The 24759-nt window shown below is 45.4% G+C and overlaps 1 protein-coding gene across 1 annotated transcript in view; it reads left to right on the top strand.

The window, feature by feature from the left end:
- PLCH2 (phospholipase C eta 2) overlaps window positions 1–23344 on the top strand; it is a 152531-nt gene extending 129187 nt beyond the window's left edge. The window contains exons 18-22 of the mRNA XM_044996315.1: window positions 800–884; window positions 1541–1687; window positions 3012–3091; window positions 14903–15242; window positions 20333–23344. Of these exons, the coding sequence (XP_044852250.1) occupies window positions 800–884; window positions 1541–1687; window positions 3012–3091; window positions 14903–15242; window positions 20333–22074 (2394 nt within the window). The 3' untranslated portion in view covers window positions 22075–23344. The remainder of the gene's footprint in view (window positions 1–799; window positions 885–1540; window positions 1688–3011; window positions 3092–14902; window positions 15243–20332) is intronic.
- Window positions 23345–24759: the final 1415 nt, after the last annotated feature.

Below are 24759 nucleotides of genomic sequence, written 5' to 3'. Positions count from 1 at the left end.
TTTGAAAGCCTCTGGCAACTCTGATTGAAGCAAAATCAGCCAGCCCGTAATGAGCAAAAAATTTAGCCTCTTGACAGTGTTGGGGCTTTTTATTTCTTCTGCTGTTCTGAATCGAATGCTTGTGGAGTATGGCCAGTGTGGCTTTATTCATTAACCATTAGTCTTCAGGAAATGTGAAGACCGAACAACTGGCTCCAAGTAAGACTTCCCCGCGAGCCTTTAGCCCATTAGAACTAGAACCGAACCTCTGAGTGGTTCTCAAATGCTTGGATTTGGCACGAATACTTTGAAATACTCTTTCCCTGAATGCTTAGTGTTGAGAGATGGATCAGTCTGGAATGGCTGTCCTAATCCAGGTGTGTGGCTGGAATGGCTGTCATAATCCAAATGAAGATTCTGGCCAGAAGCAGCAGGATGGTGTGCGGTTGAATTGTTGGATTGTTGCTTTCCACAAACGCCCTGTTGGGCAAGTCACATAATCTCCCTGTGCCTTAGGTCCCCATCTGTGAAGCGGGGATAATAGTCTCCCTTTTCCCCACCTCGTGTCTGTCTGGTGTGCGCAGAGGGAAAGCTCTTTGGGATAGGGAAGTGGTCAAATGATGATGACAATGAAGGTTATTATATTTTTTTAATGTGAGATAGTCCTACATCTTTCAGCAGCAAAGCGGCAAGTTACCCATATGACCCTGCCAGTTTCATCTGCAATAGCGTGTGATGCCCGTGTAGTGAAGATAAGGATATTACTTGATTTCTCTCTTTTTTTCATTTTTTAAAATATTCTTTCATTTCTCTTTTCCAGATTATAGATCCATTTGTAGAGGTAGAGATCATAGGGTTACCAGTGGACTGCTACAAAGAGCAAACTAGAGTAGTTGATGACAATGGTAAGACCGTGCTTTGGGTGTTTGTTTGGTTTTTGTTTCACTTTTGCCATCTAGTACACACTTGGACATGACGTTCGAAGGGTCATTTTGTCACATGGAGGCAAAATGGGCCAAACTTGGGACCCATTGCAGCAAAGCATTTAGCACATGCTTAAGCGTTGTTAACTTCAGTGAGAATTACACATGTTCCTATGTGTTTTGCTGAATCAGGGCCTAGGTAAGGGAGTGTTGTGTAATTACAGTCTTGATGCAATGAGATCAGACACACAGATCAATCTGTTTATTTATATCACACTCCTCTTCGTTAGAGAAGGGTAATGGTCAGAACAGGAGACTGGAAGCCAGCAACTTCTCAGGTCTATCACTCCTTGTTCTGCCACTCGGTGGACCTTCGGAGAAGATAAAAATGTTTGAGAGACATTAAAATCCTGTGTTTCTTACACCATTGCAGCTCCCACTGATAGGAGTGGGAGTTCCGGATGTGCAAGGAATACAGAACCAAAGCCTTTATGGTCGATTAGAGTGACCATTACTATGTAGGAATTGATGTATCTTCAGAACAACATAGCAAGGACTAAATGGGCTTCTAGTCCATAGCTGGGGCTGTTTGGTGCTACTGCAGTATAAATAACAAAAGCTGATTCTCCAATTCCCAGGTTTCAATCCAATGTGGGAGGAGACTCTGGTGTTCACAGTGCACATGCCAGAGATTGCGCTGGTTCGCTTTCTGGTGTGGGATCATGATCCAATTGGGCGGGATTTCATTGGCCAGAGGACGATAGCTTTTACCAGCATGATGCCAGGTAAGGCCGTGCTCTCTGTTTGATGACATACAGGATCGATTGGCTGAGGCCTTGTTCTATAAAATTCCTTTATTGTGACAAGGAAAATATCTCCCAGTGTAGCTTTGCCATGTGTGCACACAGATATGCATCTGCACTGGGGAGTTGTTGTGAGCCGGTGGCTAGAGCAGGAGACTGGGTAGTCAGGACTCCTGGTTCTGTACCCACATCTACCACTAACTCCTCATGTGACCATGACCAAGTCACTTAACCTCCTTGGGTCAGATTTTCAAAGGTGCTCAGTGTCCAGAAGTTCTCACTTGTATGGACACTGGTGTTGAGCTCGTTTGAAAATATGGTCCCTTGTGCTTCAGTTTTCCCACTTGTAAAATGGGGGTGCTAATCCTTGTCTCTCTCAGAGGCATGTTCTGCAGCTTAATGAATGAATGTCTTATGATGCCCAGGTTTAAAAGTGCTATTGGGTAGAAGTGCAGAAGACCAGGAGGGACCTAAGGAAGCACTATATAGCTAAGCATGCTGGACTGGAAAGGCTACAGTAAATGATCTATTTCTTTCTGTCCCGTTGTTCTACAAGTTTTTTATTTTTTTTCTCAAATGTATTATTTTTATTTGGCAGCTTTGGGGCTTTTGACAGTGTAAATGAGATACAGTGGCTTTTATATACAGCGGGGCAAACTTCAAAAGCCTTCCTGAGCAAAGCTGGAGTCGCATTTGGTCTCGTGTTTGCTGGCAGCTCACCAGTGGCCACAATTACTGCCGGTGCTAGTTGAATGTAAAGCAGGCTGCTAGTTGGGCTGCTGGTGAGATCTGGGGATTTGTTTGTTTTTATTTTCGGGTATTTTTTTTCTGTCTATTTCCTGCTTTTTGTGCAGTCTTATTTCACATAAAAGCATCCTGTGTGCAGCTTTTTTCTTTATCCATCAGAGCAGAGGAAACTTAGGTTTATTTGGGGGGGACCCCACAACTCCCATCTGGGTAATGATTGTAACGTCTGCTGAAGTATTAATAATGGCCCCAAGCCTGCCGGAGACAAGCTAATCAATTATACATTGCAGAACTGAACGCAGCAATAGTGTAAAGTGGAAAAAAATAGTGTGACTTATTTTTTTTTTTAATAAGGAAGGGTCAGGGGAAAACAGCAGTAAACTTTGTAAATGGTGTGTGGCTCTCACACAAATCAAGTGTGGCAAGATGATGTACAAGCCTGAGTGTTCAGCGGTTAGACATGGCCAGGAGAAAGCTTGTTACATTTCCCCCCCTGTAGTTAGAAATGGAAAGTCTGTAGCAATAGGAGGCCTTCATCTCTGCTCGCTCTGTGTTTCAGGCTATCGGCACGTGTACCTGGAAGGCATAGAAGAAGCGTCCATCTTCGTTCATGTAGCTATTAATGACATCTGTGGTAAGGTGAGTGACGGACTGCAGCGCTGTAATGCGGCCTGCGTTTGTAATCGTGCTGGCGGGGTTTGTACCATGCAGGGAGGGGGAGAGCCCGGGGTGGGGCCCAAGCTAACCCATTTGTGGAATCCAAGTAACTGCTGCTCTGAGGTTTTTACAGTAGCCTGAGCTCTCTTTAAACATCCATGTAGCGTAAGCAGGTGGCACAACCAGATAAGGAACCCCCATTGCACGGCTAATAGATTCCTGTCTAGATACTCCCCTTACAGTGCTTCGGTTCTGGGGCATTCTTCCATCGCTTCCCACTCCATATTGCTCCTAGTGAAGGGCAGTTCTTACTCCTTATGGCTACTGGACAAAACTTGGCTAGGAACTCTGGTGTAACTCTGAAGTGGCTGCACTGAAACGGCAGAATTCAGCCCATTGTCTGAGCAAGGCCTTCGGGATTTCGCTTAAGTGTCCTGCTGTCGATGCAGCCAGATGCGGCAGCACAAACTGGCGAGAGCCTGCTTGTCCAGTGAGCAGGTTCTCTCTCTCCATCACCACACACCGCTCCAGGCACCGGGAATGTCTTCCAGTCCTTGTGGGGGAATCAGAAGAAAATGGAGCATGTAGACCATATAAAAATGTGTCAGGCTGTCTATACATCATTACATAACGCATCTTCTGGTGGTTTCTGAACACCCCCCCCTTGTAACACTGATACAAACACTCATGCAAAATGAAGGACCCCTAAAGCACCCACCCCAACACATTGTGTAATTGGTGGAGAGCTCCTGAAGGCCCAAAAGAGGTTGGCAGCACCCTGGCGAGTGATAGCGTTTTATAGGCAGGGGTACAGCACTTCAGCACATGTGTGTGCATATATATGGGTGTGTCTGATGCATTTGGTGCTGGTTTGGTGCTCCTAAATTAAAAGTGCCAGACCTGAATTGTTGAGGCTGTCTGGCTGCAGAATGTATGCCAGGAATGCTCTGTCGCTCTGCCTCCTCGATGCTTTAGCATTTTAAACATAGCGCTGAAGAGTTGCCAGCTTGGAGACTTGATCCCTGCTGCTGCACTTTCATTTTCGGGTCTGTCTTTGACTCTTGTTGCGCTGAGAAGTACACAAAGTGGCCTCCCTCCTGGTTTGTGGTGCTCAGTGGTCGCTCCTCACCTGCATCCATCTGTCCAGCCTTTGGCTTGCTTCACATGCAGTCAAAATAGAACTGCCTTGATGACATGTTCTGATTTCATATGAACAGTTCCCAGGTTGAAAGTACAGCCTAAGAGCTTCAAGATTCCCCTATAGCTGAGTCGGAGACGCTTTCCACTGCAGTCCATAGCATTTAGTTACACATCTCCCGCGCGGCTAAATCCCTGCAGTGCTTTGGAAACCGCAACCATTGTTTTGTATAAGGTGATGAAAAGAGGGGCAGCAGGCTGAAATACCGGCATTCGGACAGCAGGAGGCAGTATTGAACAGGCCAGGAATCCTAATAGTCTCTAGTGTTGCTCATTTTAGGATATTTTTTTTTAAGTAATGGAGCTATTTTAGGTGAATTCTAAACTAGGAAAGAGTTGGGATAACTCATGGGAGAGCCGCACTTTGGAGCGTAGAAAGAGGGTGGGTTTCGGTTCGGGACATCCCACGGCTCGTCTCAGTTAATGCCCCTACAAGGAGAGGAGTGTCAGTATTACTGCCCAGGTACCTAATGCCTGAATTGACAGCATTCCGGCAGGCACAGCTCCCTCCTTTCTGGCTTCGCCGGCAGCCTTGTCTGCAGCATCTGACCCAGGACGTCCTTTTCCTCGTGAGAGGAGCATGGCTCTCAGGAGCAGGAGACCTGAAAGCTTGGTTTGAGAGGGAAGCGCTGGTGCTGGGGGATGAGCAGTAACATGGTCTGTGTTCGGCGCTCCAGTCTGTGGTGTGCCTGGCCCATCCACAGCTTGGTAATGCCCAGGCCAGTTAATGCCAGTCTCCAGGACCAGGAGAATAAATGGCAGGCTGAGAATAGCTATCACGAGACGGATTCTGCTTGAGCTACCGCTGCTAAGTGCCTGAGATCAAAGCAGTTGCACAGGGTGTAAATCAGACCTTCTATAATTCTGAGGCGAAGAGTGTGGTTTGGCCCAGGGACCTGCTTTCAGAGATATGCTCCCTGGCCTTGATTCAAGCAGCATCCTTCGGTTTTACCCCACAAACCTCTTTTTGATTCTGGGGTCACTGTGTGCAGGTTGATTGCCTCTTTCCTGGCCCCTCTTGCCCCACCACACACCTAGACTGGAAGAGCCAGATGGAATGGGCCCTCAGGACAGTGCATGCCGAACTGGGCCACGAGGTGAAACAAAGCATCTCAGGACTGCACCCCTTGCACTGACCTGCAATCGCCTAACGGTGCCTCTCTGCTCCACTAGCCCAGCCACTGAGCTGACTGTCCGTCCCAGCCAACCCCTCGCCTCCCGTGGTAACTCTACTGAAGGCAGGTCATGGAAAGAGAAGTGATAGAATTTACCAAAGCAAAACGTTTTCTAAATGCAGATTCTCCTCCCTGCCCCAGTCATAATGCTACAAAACAGGTACATTCTTCCCTCCCTCCTGATGCAGCGTGTGTTTGTGCTGCTACAGCTACTGTGTGCTAGAGGGATCGTGCAATATGATGCCTTCCATGAGAGGACACTGTGCGTATGTCTACACTGCAGTTAGACACACACGCGGCTGGCTCGTGCCCGCTGACTGGGGCTAGGGAGCAGCTTAATTGCAGTGTAGACATTTGAGCCCCTTAGGCTGAGCCCAGGTTAGCTGTCACAGGCCAGCCGTAGCTTTTTTAATTGCAGTGTAGACCATAAGGTGTCTGGCTAAACTGTCCAGGCCCCCTGCTTTCCCCTGCTCCTTTCAGGGACACTGTTGCTGGGGCCGGTAGTTCGACCTCTGTTGCTTAGGCAATTCCATAAACATGAGTCTGCTATTTCTGACCCAGCCTGAGCTAGGAAACACTGGAAATGTCCCGAGAGTGTCTGCTGGTTCCTGTGAGACCCTGTTGTAACTTCTTAGCTGTGGCGCAGATGCTTTGCTGAACTGGAGATGTCCCCGAGCCTCTGAGACTGTCAGTGATGGCACAACTCACAGCTCCCCTGCCACTATAAACCTGTTTAATTATGTTTGCTTTTGGGCCTCAGTTGTTGGAGTGGTTCCCAGAATGCTCCACTTCATATTTGACCTGCTGTCTTTCCCCCCGCATCCTCCTGCCAAAAAAAACCCAGAAAAGAATGGCTGCCGCTATCCTTGCTGCAAACCCAAAACAAGGGAGAGAAAAAGGCCAAACGATTACCAGTGCTGCAGATCGTAGTACCCAGGTGATTACTTAGCTCCAGAAAACTTTGCCTGTTATAGAAGAAGCAGCTTCTGGAGCTTAAATCCTGCACTTCCCAAATACTACTTAGTACTTAATTACTGCAAACTCCACAATGGTGAGGGGTTGTAGGGTGTAGAGGGGGGAGCATCAGGACTTTATCTATGGCCCTGGGTGATTGGAGAGGGGATGTACAGAGAAGGAATGTTCCATCAAGAGACTACTCTGTTTCTGTTCCTTCCTGAGTTCCCTCCCTCTTTATAAGAGTTACTTCATGTCTGGCCCCTTCTACTGCAACAGGCAAAAGGAGATAGGCTAGTTTTTGTCCATCTGAAGATGCCAAGCATGAAAACAAACCTGGGGATGAGGGTGGGAGATAAGAAAGAAGAGACCCTAAAAACAACAGTAGTCTACAGCTTTTGTACATATACCTACGAAGGTGAAAGGCCTCATATACCCTTACTGTTCCAACTTTCCCAGAGCCATCAAAGGCTTTGTCTACACTGGCAAGTGAAAGACAAAACTTCTGTCATTCAGAGGTGTTAAAAGAACACCCCACTGAAAGACACAAGTTTTGTTGACGACAAGCGCTGGTGTGAACAGCGCTTTGTCAGCCGGAGCGCTCTCCTGCCGACAACGCTAACGCCGCTCATTGGGGGTAGACGTTTTTTGTTGGCACGAGAGCCAACAAACAGCGGCTACACTGCGCATCTTTTAGCAGCACGGCTGTAGTGACACAGCACGGTGTAGCGTGGACATAGCCTACGACTCTTCTCTTATTGAGTGAAATCTTGGCTCCCTTCAAGTCAATGGGAGCTTTGTCATTATCCTCCAGAGGGCTGTTTTTCAATGCCCAGCCATTCTCAAACTTGGACGTCAGTTAAACTCAGAGGGCACATTTTCAACTCTTTTTTCCTTTCTTTTTTAAAAAAAACGTAAATATGCGGTTTTCTTTTCTTTTCTTTTTTTTTTAAACATGGTCCTAATTAAAGGCAGGAGAAAGTGACAGGAGATTTAATTAGGGCAGCAAGAAATAACGAAATAAACAATAAAGACTTTGTCTCAGTTCAAAGAAGTCCGAGGGGAAGCTAGAGAGCATCTGATGCCAGCCTCTGATGGTTTGAGGGTAAAACTGTTTCAAGTGTTGCCTGGCAACAGCCACAAAGGAGGGGGAAGGAAAGTACCCACCTGCCCAGCCACGTGCTGGGATCAGAGGGGATGAAAAGGGGGAGCAATAAGATGAAGGCTGTTAATTTCCAGTTAAGTTTCTTTCTAAGGTGCCCACTTCCTTCTAGCCTCTTGCTGCCGGTGGACTGGCAGGTGGTCTCTGGTTTTGTATCCGTTTGCCTTATATCATTCTTAGATGCAGAGAAGTGGTCTCTTCGGCCCTGCTCATCTACAGGTCAAGTTCTACGGTCTCTCCTCAGTGCACCCCGTTGTGTTACAGCAAGCGGAAGATGACCTCCTAAATCATAGTCATCCGTAATCTTGGTGAACGTTTCCTCTGAAGTGTCCTTAGCCCCCTCTTGTGTGGCAGTTTCTTGGTTTAACTGCTCCCAGGAAACTATTTCATATCTAAATTTGCCTTTCTTTAACTGAAGGCAGGCACTCCCTGTTATTACATCCTTGGTCAGTCTCGCATAATTATTTGCTTCTCTTGATTTCTCCTTTTTCCCCTTGAGTAACTTGCTGATAGATCATTTTAATTTGCAGCAGGGTGACTCATCTGTTTAAACCTTTACAGGAACTTTTGGGTTGTTGGATTTTTCTCCGCTGTCTTACACAAGTAGTTATCGTTAAGCACATCAAAGGACCCCTGTTGTGTCTTGCTGTTTCATCCCTGTCTTTATCTCTTAGCTTCCAATCTACTGAGCTGATTTGTTTTCTGATTGCTTTATTTCCTTTTCATGTTCTCAATATATTACACACGCTGCTTGTTGCTTCTCATTACCACCTCAGCCTCTTTAGTTTTGCTGTGTGCATATGCTAATACTGAGATCTCACCTCAGGAAGACACAGCTTTTTGATGAGCCTGTGGACACTTCCAATCACATATTCTACGGAATGTGAGACAAAATACCTCCGGCCGGCCCTGTGTCTCCACCTCGCACAACACCTGCTCACCCCAGTCTCTTTGGACCACATTCTGCTACTCTCATGTTAGGTAGTACCTTGACATGTAAGCAGACTCATTAGAATCAACAGACCTGCTGAGGGAGTAAGTTTAGACTCAACAAGAGCAAAAATGGCAGTATCTGACCCACAATCTACATCTGGAACACTCCCCAGTTGATTATAAAGACTATAGTCAACAAGACTTCTGTAGCCTCCATCGGAACCCCTGCACCTCTTGTTAATTCAGACTTCTTGCTTATATGCTTGGATCAACTTCTGTTTGTCTGCTTTGCTAATGGTTAGAGTTGAAGTCTCCTGCATTTCAGCCTTTTAGCAATGTTGCTCCAGTCTCTGTGGTTTTGTTTGGTCTCAAATCACTGGATCAGTTCCTATTGTTTAGATTTAGGGCAAGGTCATGAGATGATGTAAATCAGAGTATTCATTGGAGCTATGCCCAATTTACACCCGCTGGGGAATTGGCTTATTGACACCAGTGAAGCTATTCTGTTTTATACCAGCTGAGAATGAACCTTTAAACTGAAAGGATGTTGACTCCAGTTTTTCAGAAAGAAACATGGAGGGGAGCAGAAGTCTGTCTGGATATAAGTGCTAAAAGACTTTGCAGGCATTAATATTTGCTGGTGTTAGACATCTGTGTACTAGAAAATGTCCCAATGTTTCTATTCAAGAACCAAACAGGAGGGTGCTTCTGAAAATCAAGCTCTTTGTATCCGATGTTGCTTATAAATAGAGATGGTTGGAAAATCTGTGAGTTGTTTTCTTATTATTATTTTTGACCAAAAATTGGGAACATTCTTAGTCAAAAAATTTAATCTCCCCCTCGTGGCATTTTCCAACCAACTTTACTTGAAAATGAACCCTGGGTTGACCTGTGGTAGAAACCTGTGCAAATGCCTTGATCATGTTAATTTTGGGTGGTTCTGTGCTGTGTTTATATTACTGGAACAAACAAATTTTCAAAAACAATTATCAATCGGTAGCGATGGGTCAAAACCAGAACCGTATGTCTGACTATTTCCCCATACACCTGGGTGAAAGCCATGTCACATGTCTCCAGACAACATAATCAACCCCTGGTTTTGCCTGTTCTTACTGATCCATTTGCTCCAGTGCAAATGTTGTTCTTCACTAGCATTCTCCTAAACTTAGGTACTGTAGCTTCTTCGATAATTCATAATTGCAAAAATAGTGTGTCCCAGGGTGTCCCAGCACTTCTAGTTAACCTAAAACCTCTGTATGGACCGTTCTGTCTCCTAGATTTGATCTTCTGTTTCTGTCTCTTCTGTAGTCTATTCATGTATTGTGGAATTTCTCATGTTTTTCTAGATGTGCATATCTCTTAGATCCTCCCTCAATGTTGTTTTGTGTCTTACTTGCCTTTACTCTGTCTGTTTGTGATTTCAGTGGACTTCTCTATGTCAAAAAAAGTCTACTTTTAGAAGCAGAGCATTTTTAGGAGCCTTGAAGGTACCCCCTCCTGACTCAGGAAGGTGTAGTGAGCACCACCACACACCTGCATGCCTCTAACCAGTGAACTCATTAGCATTGGTGTTTCCTTATTAGCATTTTGAAATTGTTCAACTCATATAACATGGATTGTGACGTTTTACTTGGTCAGTTTTGTCGGGTCATTGATCAGCCAGAGAGCCCACCATTTATGAAGCAGATCCAGGATAAAAATCTTTCTCTTTTTTTTTCTCTCTCTCTCTCTCACTTGCTGTCTCTTCTCCTACATCCTAATACCTTTTTTTGTTTGTTTTTTTAAGCTACAGTTCAAACTGGTTCCTTCAGTTGTATGTGATATCATTTAACGTAATGTGGTTAAGTTTTCAGAAAGTCAACTGTAAGGACCAAAGGGTCTGGTGCTGATTTCTATAGGTCTGCTTTGGAGAAGGAAATGGCCAGCACTGTTTGCAAAAGCTAGAATTGGAGCTGAAAGCAGATATTCTGGATCTTCTTCTAAATGACTCTTGTTTTTACTTTTTTTTTTTTATAAACCAAATTTGCACTGGATTTGGGATCTTGAATCAGTAATTTGATTCAAGCATTAATGGCGAGTCTAACAAAGATGCACCAGATAAGCTAGAATGATACCTGGGGACCTTCACTGCACATCACCCATTCCATCAGTGGGCCACTTTCTTTTGTTTTAATTGGGGTTATTTGTGTGTGTGTGTTTGGAGATTTTTCTGAATTTTGCAAGTATTTTATAATGGGTCTGATTATCATTTAGTAAATGAGTGCACTTGCCAACTTGTCTCAATTGGATTCTGCTTGGAAACTTCATATTTTGGCTGGTATCATTTCTTTCCCGCTCTGGTTATTAGCAGATGCGGTTGCTCAACAACAAATATTTAACCTAGCTTTGAATTTCTCCAGTGATGGTGAGTCCACAACCTCCCTTAACAGCTTGTTCTCTTGCCTTAAATATTACAGAGGGTGTATTTGTTAGCCCTGTTGGTCCCAGGATATTTGAGAGACAAGGTGGGTGAGGTAATATGTTTTATTGACCGTCTTCTGTTGGTGAAAGAGACAGAGTCTGGAGCTACACAAAGCTCTTCGGGTCTCTTTTGCCCACACAGAGCTTATTGATATTTAACCTCAGATTTCCCTGCCCTATGCTGTTTGCACTGCCCTTGTTGGTTTATGGGAATAATTGGTCCCCGTCTTCTTTCTTTAAACAGGTACGTTTCTCTTGCTCATCTCTTCTTCACACAGAAACATGCTTACTCTTGCCAGGTATAAGGCTGATCCAAACCCCACTGAAGTTGAAAGAGATGTTACCGTTGACTTCAGTGGGTTTTGGATCAGGCCCCTAACCTATGATTTTTATGGGCTAGGTTTATAGGATTGCACAGAGCAGCTTTAAACCCAGCCTCGCTGGCTGGTTGAACTGGGTGTGCAGCTGCTTCCTAGCTCTGAAGCCATGCAGAGCAGGCAGAGCATCCTGGTGAATCTGACCATGTGTTCTGGAGCAGGAAAGTAAATCACTTAAAGTTGACACTTCTGCACTTACAAATGGTATTGCAGAAACGTGACCTCCTCTGTGACATCACAGGGCAAAGGATCCAAAGTGACTGCACGCTAACTTCTAGTGGTAGCGACACTGAATCAGTTGCAACCTGTATCTCATAGCTGAGAAATTTCAAGCCCTGGCCTGTGGGGCCTCTGCTAAGAGCAGGTATGCTCCTCTTTACACCCCAAGTAGAGGACAGAAATTACCCTGCTACTCCAGGAGAATCTGATCAAACTGCAAATGTGACAGAGTTCAGGGAGGGATGAACTGGTCAGAGGAGAAATTCTTAAAGCAGATCAACAGAAACAAGTTATGTACAAGATGCTCTGAGCACACAATCAAAACCAAAGGAGCCCTTTATTATGTACGGGCAGCTTGTTACTTCAAAGTTGGCAAATGCACCTGGAATGTTTGTAGGAATGCTGAAGCTTTGTAAAATTCACTGGATTGTAAATCAACTGGGGGAGGGTGTGGGGAATTGTCTGTGTTTTAACATTTGGATAAGCATTGAAATGTATTTATTATGGCTCTGACTGCCTTTGCTTGTTTATAATGTGTTTCTCCAATGATGAAAATGTGCATGAGGGACATTGGATGAGGAGGTTGTCTGGTAGGAATTGATTAAAACGCACTCAGATGGGTGGGGAGGGACAGAATCTGTCCTTGAGATGGGAACATTTCTGGTGCTGGAGCCTGGATACCTGGTCTCCTGTATGCTATTATTATGGCACCCGTGATAGTCTTATGTATGTATAGAACAAAATGTGGCATTTTATAGCTGTTTTAGACTTCCCTACAGGTACTAAAAAAATGTAAAGATCAATTTGAATTACAGGGTTATTTTGGTTTTTAATGAGGAGTGTGGGTTTTTTTTTAATTGAAGGGGCATTGTCTGATTAAACTGTCAGCTTAAAAATTGAAACCTCACCCATGTTACTAAGAATGCCTTGGCTGATTAAAATTGGAATGATTTTTAAAAATACAGTTTTAGCTTGACCCCATTTCTGTTGTTTGTGTTTTCAGCTGTTGCGTGTCAGTCGTTCTGCACCTCTCAGTTCTGCTTTGGACCCTGACTCTCCCCTCCCTTGCACGTCGTGTGCTCAGTTACTCCTGTGCAAAGTGTCAGGCTTTGTCTACACAGCTGCCGTAACATGGCTGTGTGGTTGCGGCTCCAGCGCAGGGAGAGAGCTCTCCCAGTGCTGTAATAAAACCACCTCCGCGAGGGGAATAGCTCCCAGCGCTGGTGCACTGTCTACACTGCCACTTTACAGCGCTGAAACTTGCAGCGCTGGGGGGGGGGTGTTTTTTCACACCCCTGAGCGAAGAAAGTTTCAGTGCTGTAAGTGGCTTTGTAGATAAGGCCTTAGAGAGGGGAGAATTCTGATTGGAAGCATTTGACACCCACTCTACACAGTTGTTAACTGACAGCACAAGATGAAAGACTGTGGAGATACAGGCCCCCTGTTTCTATTCACTTTTTCTGCCTGGTACTCGTGCAGGAGCCCGGCGCTGTTGTGTCTGGGTTTCCAGTATTACAGGTGACTTGTTTAATTGCAAAAACATAATTTTTAATTGACTTTTAAAAAAAACCTGTATTGGGTTTTTCTGCCAGACTGGCCTAGCCTAGATGAAGTGACCCTTTTCAAATAAGTGTTTGTTTGCAATCTATATGATTAGTGTTATTTGTATTCTGGTCAGGCCTAGGCGAAGCCCTGTGCCACTACATGTAGTACTGCTCTGCAGGGTGACGCGGCGTCCTCCTCTGAGACTTTGTGCCTTGCCTGGTGGCAGCTGGCACAAGGGGAATGGCCTTGGTCCGTAGCCAAGGAAAAGGTGGCCCAGGATGAGGGTGAAAGGAAAGAGGCTTGGGACGGTCACTCAGGCTGGCTAAATCCCTGCTGTCATCACTGGCTTAGTGAGGCAAGGGCTCTGCCGACACCAGTGGGTTAGCGAAAGGTCCACTGAGATGTTCAGGGAGCCTCTGATTTTAAAAAGTGCCGCACAGTGTGTAGGCTCACAAATCGACACGGGCAGCCCCTAGGGACTCTTTCCATTGGCTATTTCCCCTTTTCTTCTGTCCTGTAGCAGAGAGGGGGGATGAACCTGGTGCTCAGATAAGCCAGCTGCGTAAAACACTGCAGTGAAAGAACAGCAAGCTGGTCCCTGGACGCGCACAGCTGACGTCTTTATCTTGTTGAATAATAGCCTGCCTCATTTCTAGGAAGCTTTGCACTGGAGAGCCAGGGAGGGGGTTAATGGCTTGCCTTAGATAGATACAGCAATGTAATATGCTAGAGAGTAACTCACTCACGATACCCACTACTTTTTGTTTAAGGTGCTCATCCAACTTCCATCGAGGTCAGTGGAAGAATCCTGTGGACTGAAATAGGAGTTGGATCAGACCCATAACTATCACTCGGGGAAGAAGTTGCGGTGAACATTACAGGTGTAATGTTGTTGTCCATTTGTTGAGTGCCATCATTGTGGGACTCAAGAAACTGGCTGATCAGGGTAACCAGAGACATTCAAAGTTGCTGTAATGTACATTCTTAATATGTTTTTTACACTTGGTGTTACTACTGTTTTTTAAACATTAAAACACGTTCAGGGTTTGTTAAAATTAAATATAAATTAACGATTTTAAGAAGTTTTATTTTGTTAAGGGAAAGCACTAACTTGACAACAAATTTGTAAGTCTCTACTTACCCCGGATTCCACTGATGAGTTGATTGCCTCTTCTCCCCTCACCCCCAAGTTCTGCTCTGCGTCCTCATAGTGAGCCTGTGGGGGTGAACCATTCCCACTTGCGGGCACATTGGAGGGCTGACCCACCAGCTCTGCCAGGGAGACAGCAAAACAATAACTAGTATTTTGAAAAAGTTCTTTGAAATTCATCCTTGGGAGTCCCAAGGCTGTACATTTCGGAGTACCCCAAAGCTTGCTGCTTTCAGTAGGCTTTGGGGTACGCTGCACCTTTCCGAATTCAGGTCCTTATTTAGTGTTTTTCCTCCCAGGATCTCGCCCCTGTGGATTTCCTTGTATGGAGGTGTGTAGTACTAATCCAAGAATAAAGCTAAAGGAAGGGTCATTAATACAGGAATAAAGCTGGTTGGAAAAATTAAAACAACATTTCAATGAAAAACAGCGATGAAATTCTGCAAACCCATTTGCCTTCTCTATCCTCCTCATTTTCCAAACAGCTCTGGTGCTGGGCAGTGACAATTTCGCAGGAATTGGGGAGGGGGACACTCCTTTGTACTTTACTGCACCTCAAGTACTTGTGCGCCAGGGCAGACATGCACATCTTCTATTATGGGGGTTTCTTTTATTTTCCAGGTCAAGCAAGCTCTGGGCTTAAAAGGTCTATTTCTCAGAAATCCAAAACAGGCCTCGCTAGACAGTCATGCTGCTGGTCAGCTCCATCGCAAACACTCCTTTAGCAGCCACATCTTACGGCGGACTGCCAGCGCCCCTACCAAGAGTCAGAAGAAGAACAAGAAAGGCTTTCCTGAGATTGTTATCGACGCCAAAGACAACAGCTCTGAAGGGGCCAGTGAAGACCGCGAACTGGAAGATTCTTCACAGCCTCGCTTTGACAAAGAGCCGGAAAGCTCCTCTCCATCGCTGGCTCACAGAGAGGGGGCCAACGGAGAGGTACATGGCAAAGGGTTGAAAGGTAAGGCCCATAGTTCTGGTAAAGGTAAACGCCAAACTCGTACTCACGGGGGTGCAACTTTCAGTGAGCCCACACGGAGGTCCAACAGGGTCCGTCTTCAGGAGCACCAGCAGGAGAAACAGAGCGTCTTTGCACGCTGCGCCATCAATGGCTCTGGTAGGATCGGAGTGGCAACCAATTGCATGAAATGCATGATTGGTTCCAAGGAGAGCCCCGATCTAGAATGCAAGTGGAGTGACCATGCTACCAGGCCAATCGCTAAAGATCTGCTGCACCATGATCAGTATAGCAGTATAACGGGAGACGAGAGGTTAGAACTAAAAAATTGGGGTATAACAGAGCAACCCAGGCCTCGGTCAGATTTGCAGACTTGCAGCAGCCTCGGAACGGCCAGTGATCAACCAAGGAGCACTCAGTCTTTTGTGACTCCAGGGAAGAAAAATGGTGAAACTAAATGTCACGGGATGAAAGGTCATCCCCGGCAGAGGTGGCAGTGCCAATCAGGTGGCAAGTATGGAAGCACTGTCAACTTGGTGACAGCCAGCAATGGCTCAATATCCTCCAACTCCAGCAGTCTAGAGAGTCTTGGAAGCCCAGAATTCCCCAAGCGCTTGTCTGAGAATTCCCGAAGGCAAGTGGGCACCCTTCAGAGGGAAATGAATGCCTTGTTCGTTCAAAAATTGGAGGAAATTCGAAGTAAATCCCCTATATTCTTTACTGGTAAGACCAGATTTTTTTCACCCCATTTGCCTTAGATCACCACCTCATTGTCTTGGCTTCCTCATAGCTCCTCCCCTTAGACGCTCCCACAGTTTTATTTTGCCACCATAGCTCATTTTGTTTTTTTCAGTGAAAGAAAAACATTTCTGCATAAATGTGCTTTTTGTTCCCTAGTTGTGTCTGACCTAGACTGGTCCTTTCCATACCTAGCAAACCATCTGCAGTAGCACATCCATCTGTCGTCCATGAATGTGGAGTGGAGATTTTAATCATGAATCTAGTATGATACTAAGTAAATTTTGAGACTCCCAACCAGAGCATTGCTTAGAGATTGAATGGGGAAAGCAGCTCTGCTGTCCACCCTGACTATTGTCATCCTCACTAGCATTATGATCTGTATTGCAGTAGAGTGCACAGGGACTTAGTTGTGCTAAGCACTGTACAAACACACAATTAAAGACAGTCCCGGCCCCAAGGAGCTTACAATCTAGATAGTCTCTAGTTCAGCTACTAGTTATGGGCTACATGCAGGAATTACTGGGTGAGGTTGTCTGGCCTGGGCTATGCAGGAGGTCAGACTAGATCCGTGGTTCCCAAATTGGGGTTCGTGAAATGTTACAGGGGGTTCTCGGGAAACAATTCCCTAATGGCGAACAGAGCTGTCCCTAGGGAGAATGAGACCAGCAGCCCGGAGCCTTTGGACTTCCAAGAGCTAAGCAGATCAAAGCGAGCATATCTATCACACTGAAGAGATTTAAACTTCTAGACTCCTTATAAGAAATGGAAAGGGAGGTGGATATTTTTTGCTGTTTTTCAAATTAAATGGGCAGCTAGTATTGTTTTTAAAATTATTATGAAGAACGAGTTTAAGCTTTATTGTAACGTGCGTTGTTTGCCTGGACTGCTCAAGCCCTGAATGCTTGTGGAGGAAGAACTCTGAGTTGGCTTCTTAAATCCCTTCATGCTGTTTCACATCTGATACTCCTTGGTGAAACGTAGGAGCCTTGTCTTATAACAGGCTTATTCAAAGTGATACAGGCTACGAAAGTGAGATCTTGGAAGAGTGTTGCCGTTTTCATAATGTAATAAAAATACTGCAATGATTAATAATACTAAATAGTGTGTAATAAGCATGTCATAAAAACATATTTTATATTTCCAAGATCCCTGCTTTTATAATTTATACTCAGGTGAAGGAGAAAATCCCTAGAAATATTCATTTTTAGGAGGCGGTTTGCGAGACTTGACATTCTAGTGAAAGGGGTTCACAGGTTGTTAAAGTTTGGGAACCACTGGACTAGATGAACATAACAGTCCCTTCTGGTCTTAAACCCTAGGAATCTATAAGCCCTCAACAATGCAAATACTTAAGCACCTGCTTAACTTTAAGCATGTGATTTCAGTGCAACTTACACACATGCTTTAAAGTGAAGTATGTGTGTGTTTGCAAGCTGGGAGCCTACCATGGACGTCCTCTTTAATTCTCTTAGAGGACACTGTCAAGACTAACATTTATTCTATTTCTTTTTTTTTAAAATCTGCTTATCTTGCTGATGACATCGTAGATTATTAAAACGGAAACATTTTTTTTCCAAACAATATCGTTCTCTCTCTTTGCCATCTGCCATCTTAAGGTTGTATGTCTGGGATTTCTAAAGCAGCTAAGGGAGTTAGACATCCAGGGTGAAATTCCAGAAACATGTAACTCAGGTGCTTTTGAAAAGATTACTGCCAACTCCCATTCAATGTCACTGCAGTTTATTTCAGGCTCCTTTAAGAGCCCCAACCAAAGCCTAAAAAGCTTCTAGGGGAAGCCCAGACAGATTTGCCCTCCATGGACTGGGCTGCTGTTTGAATCTTTTTTTTAATTTCAGTTTTTACTTTTGTTTTAAATGATCTGCTCTGAACATCTGGATTATGTTTTATCACCAAGTCGCATAACATGAAATTAAACCAAAACTGCAGAACCCTTTGTGTATCTAGATTTTTCATAAGCTCCAAGAGATGCGACATATGGAACCATTTACCATTGTTTGTGCTGGGGGGGGGAGCCCCCACAGCCTCCTTAGTCGCTGAAAAAATATTAAGATAGGTGGATTAAATCAAATTTTGAGCCTGACTTCTCAAGTGTAGAATCACAAACCTTTAAAAGGATGAATAAGGCATTTGGATTAGATGTTGATGAGCTAGTGACCAAATATTAGGGTTGCATAAACTGCAAGCATCCTCCATCCACGTACTATTTCAGTGCATTATGCAAAGACACCAAGGAGCCAGCACAGGGAGGCGAATCTAACGACACTTCAGAAATAAACGTTGTGTTGGTGAAAGATGCCAGGAGGATGGGACAGGAAACCGAAGGCCTGTGCTTGGCCACAGAATAGGGAGAGTTCTGGCAGCAGCAGTGTGAGCCTTGGTTCTTTTGCCGTGCCAGCGTGCCTCAGCCCACACTAACAGGACAGTGAACATTCAGCCCGTGGCACTTGCACTCCGCCGCAAGCCTGTCCTGGCCCTGCTCCCTGGCAGGAGCTCGGGGGCCAGAGGGAGGGTCCTGTGGGCCGGATGTGGCCCACGGGCTGTAATTTGCCCCCCTCTGGTCTAGGGGCTATGAAAGCACTAGGGTCCTTGCCTGCCCCTAGGCAGTCTAGGAAACATACAGATTTGGGCCTGGTCCAGGGACGGTGACATAAATGGAAGCTTTGCCATTGACTTCAATGGAGCAGATTTGGGCCTTTGGGACTTTTTCTTCTACCTGGGAGGAAAAGGGCTGGAGAGGGGAGAAAGTTGAAGCTACTTAACGGTCCTCATAGAAACCAGCAAGGTTGACTCTTGGCAGGGCATCTGCTTTCCTGCAGCTAGATCACTAGACTGGTCCCCCAGTTAGATAGGAACTGTGGCTTAATCTGAATCTGTCAGATATGTCTACACCTGTTGTTGATGTACCTTGCTGCACGTGTGCTACGTCTTTTCTGGGTGTGTCCGTCGTGCAGTTGTGTGCTGGAGTCATGTTCTGCTCGCCCCAAGATAACCAGCATCTGTGCTCCGGTAGCAGTGCTGCTTCTATAGCCACTCTAGAATGTCAAGTAAGGCAAAAATCACAGGGGCTTTCAGACTTGGGTTACGTGTTTCCAAAACTTCCTTGAACACTTACAAATTGGCCAATTTCTTTTTAAAACAAAAACCTTTGGTCTGGGTCCAATTTATGCAATCCATTGTGTGCTCTGGTTGGTCAAAAATTCTTAGGATCCTACAAGAAATGTATTGCTATCGGTGTCTATTTCCCTCTCCCTCCCCACTAATCGATCCTTTTATCTGCTCCTGCCTTCCATAAATTAACTGGATTTTTTCCTCTGTTCTATCCTATTCCACATGCACACACTCTCTCTCTGTAGTTAAGAACTGACAGGACAAGCAAGTTCAAGGTAACTGTTTATTGAGTGTCGCTAATGCAAGCATTGTGTTGCCTGTGCTCCTTTTTAGTTTCCAGGCATCTTATAATTACCTCCTCCTCGTCCTCCTAAAACTGCTGCCTGGCTTCTTTCTGCTGCTTTGCTAGTTCTTGGAGCATGTTTGCATTTTGGTCAGCGGGCAGCCTTCTTTGTTGTTGTTTTTTTGGCATGATTGTTTTGTATGTTAGGATATACAAGATAAAGAAAGTAACCCGAGCATCTGTTTTGTTCAGGCAACTGGCTACTCCAGTGACTTCTCAAGAGTGGACTGTCAACTTTGTTTTCATCAGCATGCCTTTGTGTGTGGTCTTTAAAAAAGAAATAACCAATTCATTTGGCAAAATAAGGTTGTGCTTGCTGAGAAGTAACAAAATGGGCAAATTGCTTAAAAGGATTTTTTTAAAATCACTTGGGTTTTCATCTCCTCCACTGCCCCGGCACCACCTTCCTCTTGAAATACAGTGGATGCCAAACACGTCACCAGTTGGTCAAGCAGCGATCTTCTGACTTCTGTTTCATGCTGGCCGTTCTCAGTGCTGCCAAAGGATAGAACAGTTCAAATAGATGAGGAATGGGGTTAGAATTGTAGGCATCAGTACAAAGACAAGCATAAGCTTTTCTTCTTTGGATATGTATAATCAGTGAAGTAACATGCTACAAATATGGTCAGAAGTGACTAGTGATTTTTGTTTGTCTCATTGGATGCTCATCGCTTTCTGAAAACTGCATGTCTTCAGTTGGGTACCCAACATCACGACGAGTTACTTTTGAAAATCTTGGCCAACATTTCTGACAAATGACAGCTTTCATAGCAAAGGGATATTGTGTAGAATATGCATCTATAAGTGAATCAGCGTTGTTGATAGTTTGATTAACCTTTGCATCGCCCATGTATTTTTTCCTTTCTCTCCCTCCCATTAGGTGTCTGCCAGCTCTCAAGGCAGAGGTCAGTCACTTCTTTATGCAGCCTAGAAACTATGACCGAAGAGCCCATCATTGCCAATGAAAAACAACATGCTGGTTCTTGCATCCCTCTGCCTGTTAACCTCAGCAACGATTCTGAACAAGGGTCTGTGTCTCATCATTCCAGTGAATCTAGATTGGCAGGAAGTAGCCCAACAGACCAGCCTGAGAGAGCTGCTCTTGCTCATGAACCACAAGCAGGTTTGGCTTCAGAAGACCAAGTGCTCGTAACTCCAGGGACGGCCGCCACAAGCATGTTGGGCCAGGAAGATGAAAGTAGAAGCACAAAGGGACCACTCGAAGATGGGGGTGACTGGGAAAAGACCCAGGGTGGAGAAGATCAGTCTGGTTTGGTAGTGTATCCTCAACGAACCTGGGAGATGTTGGCACCAACTGATACTTCAGTCCATTCCACTGAAAAGTGTCAGAAGCAACAAGACCATATAGATCAAATGTTACCAGATGTGAACTGCACGGCCGAATCCATAAGCCAGAAGGATGGTGCCACAACCAGCCCACCACAACCAAGCCACCTGAGTAACAGCACCCAGCCGACTTTGCCTCCAGATGCTTTCCAGAGAATCCAGCCTGCCTGGGCTCCAGCTGCTTCTGTTTCTTTGACCAGCTCTCACGTGTTAGTGAGGAGGTCAAAGAGCGAAGGGCACAAGAATTCCGACTACTCAGCCTTAATGAAAAATCCAAGTAGCCTGTCCCCGGCAGCAGAAGTGTACTCTGATGCCACTGTTCATGACCAGATCTGGAGCAAGTTAGATTCCAGCAGTCACCGGGACAGCATGTCTTCCTCCTCCAGCATGTCATCCAACGACACTGTGATAGACCTCTCTCTGCCCAACCTAGCTCGCAAAAGCCTTCCAGATCTAGGAACCCGTCATGAAAACATTGAGACCGTTGCTGTGAGAAAGGGCATGCGCCCCCGGTCTGCTACGACATCTGGTAATGAAATGCCAGTAGTGACCAAGAGCAAATCCAATCCCAACCTGCGGGCCGGCCAGATGTCCATTGACGAACTGCAACCCAGGCCGCTGGCCAGGGTTCCTCAAGATGCATTAGCCTCCATCCCAAGGAGGCATACCTGGAGCAGGCTCTACATGGAAAGTCTCAAACAGTCTTCTGTCAAGTCCAAAGCCCAGGATAAAGCAGGGACCAGCCAGGCAAAATCCAAAAGCCTTGGGGATCTCACCTCCGATGACATTGCGTGCACTTTTGAAAGCAAGTACCGGAGCATCAGCAGGAGCTTCGTCACTAAGTCGATGCGAGAGCAACGCCGCTCCTCAGGCATAAGGTCCTCGGCCAAGCCCCAGGACCAGCTGACCGAGCAGCTGAAGAAGCTGACAGCCTTTCAGGAGGAAAACGACATCACCTCCCCTACTAGCCTCGAGCCAGTTGAATCCGAGGAGGAAGAGGAGGGCTTGCTCCTCCGCAGGTCGTCCTCTCGCAGCCAGAGCAGGGTGCGGTACATTGCCAACCGAGCCAAGCAAGCCCAGGAGAGGCAGCGGCTGCAGAGCCTGGGTCAGATCAACGGGAGCCCCATTGAGGAGAGGGGAAACCCCGAGGGAGCCTGCTGCATTGCAAAAGTAGTTTGTACGGATTCAGCTTCCCCCAGTCTGTTTACACCCCAGCTAAAGAACCAAACGGATTTTAACCAGGACACTGAGGTCTTCTTCATGCTGAAACTCTAATGCTGGGAAGCGCTGAACAAGGTCGATATTTACATTCCTGTCCAAGCAAAACTTGGAAACCCAAGAGGCATGAAATGCCCACACGCGAGATAACATTTCTTCGCCCCCATTGAAGATAAAGCAACCAAAGAGATGGGCTGTGAAGAGATGGATGACAGCGTATTGGACATCCAGAATTAGGGCAGGCCCGGTGGAGTCAGTGGCTTGCAGATACGGTTTCAGTTTTAAGGGCCTGGGGGGTTGGGGTGGCTTGTTTTGTTTGGGCAGCCTCTAATCCGGCCTTTTTTTTTTCTATCTGACCACCAATTTGCACCTGCAGTTATCTGTGCGCTCAAGCTACGTTGCCTCTGCCTTCCAGGTAAACCTCTGTGTGACACTAGTGGGGCCCACAGCTACTTGCTCCCGCAAACTGCAGGTCCATAAAGGAAGGCCTAGCTTTAAAATCTGGCCCCTGGCTATTTTTCTGAAGAGGGAGAGGCGCTCTGAGATAGTCAAAACCATAGTGTAGCTGTTTTCCGTGTTAACAATCTAGCCGGCAGAGTCCACCGCCCAGCCTGCTCTTGTATGTTCCAGTGAAAGTCCCCGTTGCCTCATTCTTTTAAGCTGAGGAAGAGAAATCTCCCCATGTTCAGAAGCCGAGTTTTGTAACCCAGTCTGTCGAGGTATACACACTGTGTCGAGTTAGTGTTTCAGAACCTAATTTTGGGGGAGGAGGAAGGTGCTAGAAAACAGACAGGAAATGTCTTCTGTTGACTTTGTTTAGCTCTGCAATAGCTACAATGAATGCTACTATTCCTTTGAAAAGAGAATTGACCCTTTTAGGTGAGATTTTAACCATGCTGCTGTACATAGCACCTTCAGGATGATTTTTTCTGTTATGCACTGCCATGCAAGATTTTTGAGCATATGTTTTAAAAAGAGAGCTATAGATATATATATATATATATACACAGATTTTTAGATGAACATATTTAGAATTAAACCCAACCTAAACGGAATAATTTTTTCATTTTTTTAACCTTTTTTATTTTTAGTTTATTTTTGTCAGGATTATCATTGGTTGTCTGAGACTAGATGTACATTTTATTGGTGGGGAAGGAGAATGTTTGTCGAGATGTGTTTTTAAAGTGGGAGCTAAAGTTTTAATTTTATTTTCAGTCTGCCTAGTCCCTTTTATTGGGGGTATTTTTGTTTTTGTTTGTAACGATTCCTCTCTGGATAGTTCAAAATTTTAAAATCCATTTGTAAAGCCGTCTGACACTACTCAAATAAAAGCATTTAACCTTTTTCAGCTTCTGAATTGTTTAGCTGCAGCTAAACAAGAGAAATTCCCATAGTTTCTTATACTCCCTATAAGTTTGTTATGGAAATGTGGCTAATTCCCCTTTTCTCACTTCCATGATACAGGCCTTTGGATGTACCACCTTTCCGAGGGGCCACAGAACTTATGTCCATCAGTTCCACCGAAATGCAGCCCACTCTGGTTGGAGGGTGGCCTCCTGTGGTGTCACATATCCTTGGGGGTGGGAGTGGGGTGGGAGTGGGGTTCAAAAGGGATGGGGGTGCCTCTAGATTACTAGTCTAGGTGGCCCTGTATCTTCCCCCTCTGTAAAGGCCTGAACCAAGGACCTAATGTAAAGTCCACTGAAGTCAATGGAAGACTCCCACTGAGATTTGGCTCATTCCTGTAGATATCCTCAATGGCTGCCAAGCTGTTTGGTGAAGTGTCTCTATTGCTGCTTTGGAGCCACCTGCTAAAATGTGCAAGATCCAGTCCTGGGTAGCTGCAACCTTCTGGATCGTTCATTTGTAAGAGCTGTTCCATGACAGCCAAAGCTGTGCGTGTTGAGTAGAACAGAGGGAAGGTAAACTTGGGCTGTTTTCTCTGTGAAGCAGTGTTGCAGTGGTGGAGGTGAGGTGAAGCTTGACTGAAGACATAGTAGCAAATCTCCGCTCTTATTGCGAAGGGCCCTTGGTCTTTGCTCTTTAATGTCTCTGTGGGTTTCATACAAAAATGCCCCCCCTCGTGTGCAGTAAGGTGCATATTGCTCAGTTCACACTATTTACACTGGACGGACAATCAACCTCCTTTGTGTTGCAGGGTATCCAATACTAATGGAGTCAGACCCACAAATAGTAGGGGTCAATTTGGCCACAAGCATTTCAAACCTGGATATGGGATCATAAAGCCACCTTATCAGATGATAGCTAGTGGCTTGATCACAATGCATAGAGGGACGGCTTAGGGGGGCTAGCTTCTCTGACAGAGCTTTTAAAGTGACCTTGAAATGTTATCATAAAGCAAAGTCCGACATCCTTAAATCTCCAAGATGGAAATCTTATCACTCCAACTGCCAACTGGACAAAAGGTTTGCTAGACTCCTGGGGCACAGGGACTATGGTAACACTTATTGAAGTGACCCAATGGGGCCTTTTGAATCTCTGAAAAATAATGCCGATTGGCAAAGCGGAATGCATGGCTTGCCAGGACTCGTCCTGCATTGTCACCGACACAAAGCCGCTTTCATTAATATTCACGAGACACCAAGTTGGACTCTAACACCATTTATCATTGGGCTGAAAAGCTGTATGTCTTTTATACATAAAACTAGAAACCCATAAAGCAGAGTGTGTCGGTTTAAGAATGTTAATAGTTTATTTTAAGCTCCCTGCTGGGTTCAGGTA

Source organism: Mauremys mutica, chromosome 21 (assembly GCF_020497125.1).
Source record: "Mauremys mutica isolate MM-2020 ecotype Southern chromosome 21, ASM2049712v1, whole genome shotgun sequence".
Lineage (NCBI taxonomy): Eukaryota > Metazoa > Chordata > Testudines > Geoemydidae > Mauremys > Mauremys mutica.
The sequence above is the reverse complement of the archived record's forward strand: the minus strand, read 5'-3'. Positions and strand labels throughout refer to the sequence as shown.